The 2,643-nt window shown below is 32.5% G+C and overlaps 1 protein-coding gene across 1 annotated transcript in view; it reads right to left on the bottom strand.

Annotated features, from left to right (window-relative positions):
• Nucleotides 1-2,312, bottom strand: part of LOC106463838 (heat shock protein 67B2-like) — a 16,714-nt gene extending 14,402 nt beyond the window's left edge. The window contains exon 1 of the mRNA XM_013923917.2: nt 2,156-2,312. Within this exon, the coding sequence (XP_013779371.2) occupies nt 2,156-2,177 (22 nt within the window). The 5' untranslated portion in view covers nt 2,178-2,312. The remainder of the gene's footprint in view (nt 1-2,155) is intronic.
• Between the last annotated feature and the right edge of the window lie 331 nt (nt 2,313-2,643).

Here is a 2,643-nt window from a genome sequence, read left to right as displayed (position 1 = left end):
ACAATAACATATATATTATCGTAATTTATCGCAGATTTCAAGTACATAGATATCGAATTTCAAAATTAAAGTTAGCATTAAAATTTGTTTTAAGTATATCCATTAATTTTTTGAAAGCTATGATTATATTAGAACGAGGCTGTTAGTAAAGTTTGAATCTATAGAGTTCGAATGACGTATACAAATAAGAATGTCACTGCATACATAGAGGGCAATATTTTCACTAATCTACCAGTACCCTACTGAAAAAAAAAACATGTTGGGTTAGCTAACCTCTAGGTCAAATCAAGGAGTTTGTTTGCATATAAGGAGAGTATTAATATAAACATAAGACCACAAGGCTTGCACGTGATGAAACGTTTAAGAAAATTACTCAGGAAAAACATCACAGTTAGATTAAATATTTGACAGTACATGAAACAGACATCTATTGTTTATGGGGTCCTTAAGTAAGGTTTTTCTATACTATATTTTTAATGTTATTTTGATTAATAATGTTTTTTAGAATGTATACTATATCTATTGGTTTATGCAGAATTAAAAGCTACCTTGTTTCGAAATAATATATCTTTTTGATTTTATCTCGGTGTTTAGAATAACAAGCTACAACTTACTGAAAGATAAATATTTAGAACAAAAGACACCAATACTATATACAGTATTCAGTAAAACACTATAAGTTGTATTTAATGATTCATATTATGATTGCCTCTAGTATAAAAACGTAAAGAGATAGACGTTTGGGTCAATTACCACAAATTTAGTAATTGGAGTCAGTAAGTATTGACAGTAGTAAATAGTCGAAACAAGAATCGCAGTATTCCAAAACACTACTGAATGCTGTTTGTGTGTTCTTAGGCGCAAAGCTACACAATGGACCATCTGTTCTCTGCCCAACGCAGATATCAGAACCAGATTTTTAATGTTATAAGCCTTCATGTTTTTACTTATTTATTATTAATATAACACATGTTAGACTGTTTACACGCTATTATATGCAAACGTAAGCTTCGGCTTCTGTTTTCAGTTGTACAATACCACAGTTGATGTCCAACAACACAGCAAAACACAAATAACACTTCTTATCTACCTTACAAGTAATTGTGGCAGAATGTTTAACAGTAAAAATCTATTGCGAAGAAGTTTGATTGAATTATTTTTTAATAAAAATGACAAGGCGACTGCGGTCTTTGAATGAAATTAATTCTTCCCTGTTAAACAGATACAGGCTCTTTACTGTAATAAATAAAAACCGTATTAAAGGATTTAATTAAACAATGTTGATAAGAACATACAATATGGAATATTACAGTAGGATTTCAGCATTAAAACAGTACTCGAGCTTCTGGTTATTTTTCATATATTAAAAAATAATACTTTATATCTACAAAACAGCAAGAACAAACTTGGATAGCAACATGAAATTACATAATATGATTTTTCTCTTAGTGTAAACAATAAAAATAGAGAACAAATTTATGAATTAAAACAAATGTTTAGTGCGACATATGAGTCTGAACTTTAGCGACAGTAGACAAAAGGGTTCAGACCAGGGGGGGAAAATAGAAATAACTTTACCAATCTAAAGTTCGTAAGATGTTACAAAGCACCCAGCTAAGCTGTATTTGAATTTATGGTCATTTTACTTAAATGCACATTATACACAAGTTTAAAAACTGAATATGCGATCATGATTTAAAATTCTCTGGCCTGTGCCCATTGTGACACATGATCAAAACACGGTCGTAGTTCCAGATATCTCACTGCTAATTTTGTTCCATAAAATAAAAATAATAAGCAAGAAACTTGACAGAATTCACAGGACAGTTATTCAAGCATCACACGAACATTTAATATGACAGAAAGCAACCCAAACGGTCATTAGTTTGTTTGTTATTAAGAAGAAAGCTACAGGACTGACACCACCGCGGATGAAAATCCGATTTTTAACTTTATAGATCCTTAAGCTTATCGCTGAGCCACTAGGGAGCGCGCCCAACAAACCTGCATGTTCTACAACAATATAATAATATGCCGTAAAAAAAGAATGTTTTAAGTACCAATTTCATGTAAAATTTGGATAATAGATGTTATTGATGACATTAAGTTTTTAAGAGAAAAGCGAAGAGATAGAAAATTAGAAAAGTCTTCTAACCTTTTTCTGAGCAGCACGACATTTTTTTCAACCAACGCGCTAGGCGTACAACTCGGGACTCATTCAACTTCAACCTGTTTGTGTAACTCTTGGTGCTTGTCACGCCCCACCTCCTCCTTCATTGCCATACAACCGCGAATCATGCAAACTTATCTAAGGAAGGGAGGGTGAACAGATTTTAGGGCAGTGAAGTTCGTGGATTTTAAAATTTAGTGGGATAAAAACTAATTGTACTTGCACATATTTGTATAATTTATGAACTGTAAAGGAAGTTTGAAACAATGGCGATAAAATGGAATTCACAGAATCACGAGTAGTTTTACATGTCCAGAACTTTAACATATTGTTACGACAGCGGAGGTCACGTGACTCTAGTAACAATGTCACGCGCTTCTAGAACGTTCATGAAGCGTCGAGAGGTTACTAGATTTCGGTATTTTTGTACATATAAGACGGTCAAGACGTGATGGCAACAATGTGTAATTGAA

This window comes from Limulus polyphemus, unplaced genomic scaffold (assembly GCF_000517525.1).
Source record: "Limulus polyphemus unplaced genomic scaffold, Limulus_polyphemus-2.1.2 Scaffold1496, whole genome shotgun sequence".
Taxonomy (NCBI): domain Eukaryota; kingdom Metazoa; phylum Arthropoda; class Merostomata; order Xiphosura; family Limulidae; genus Limulus; species Limulus polyphemus.
This window is presented reverse-complemented; position numbering and strand designations above follow the sequence as displayed.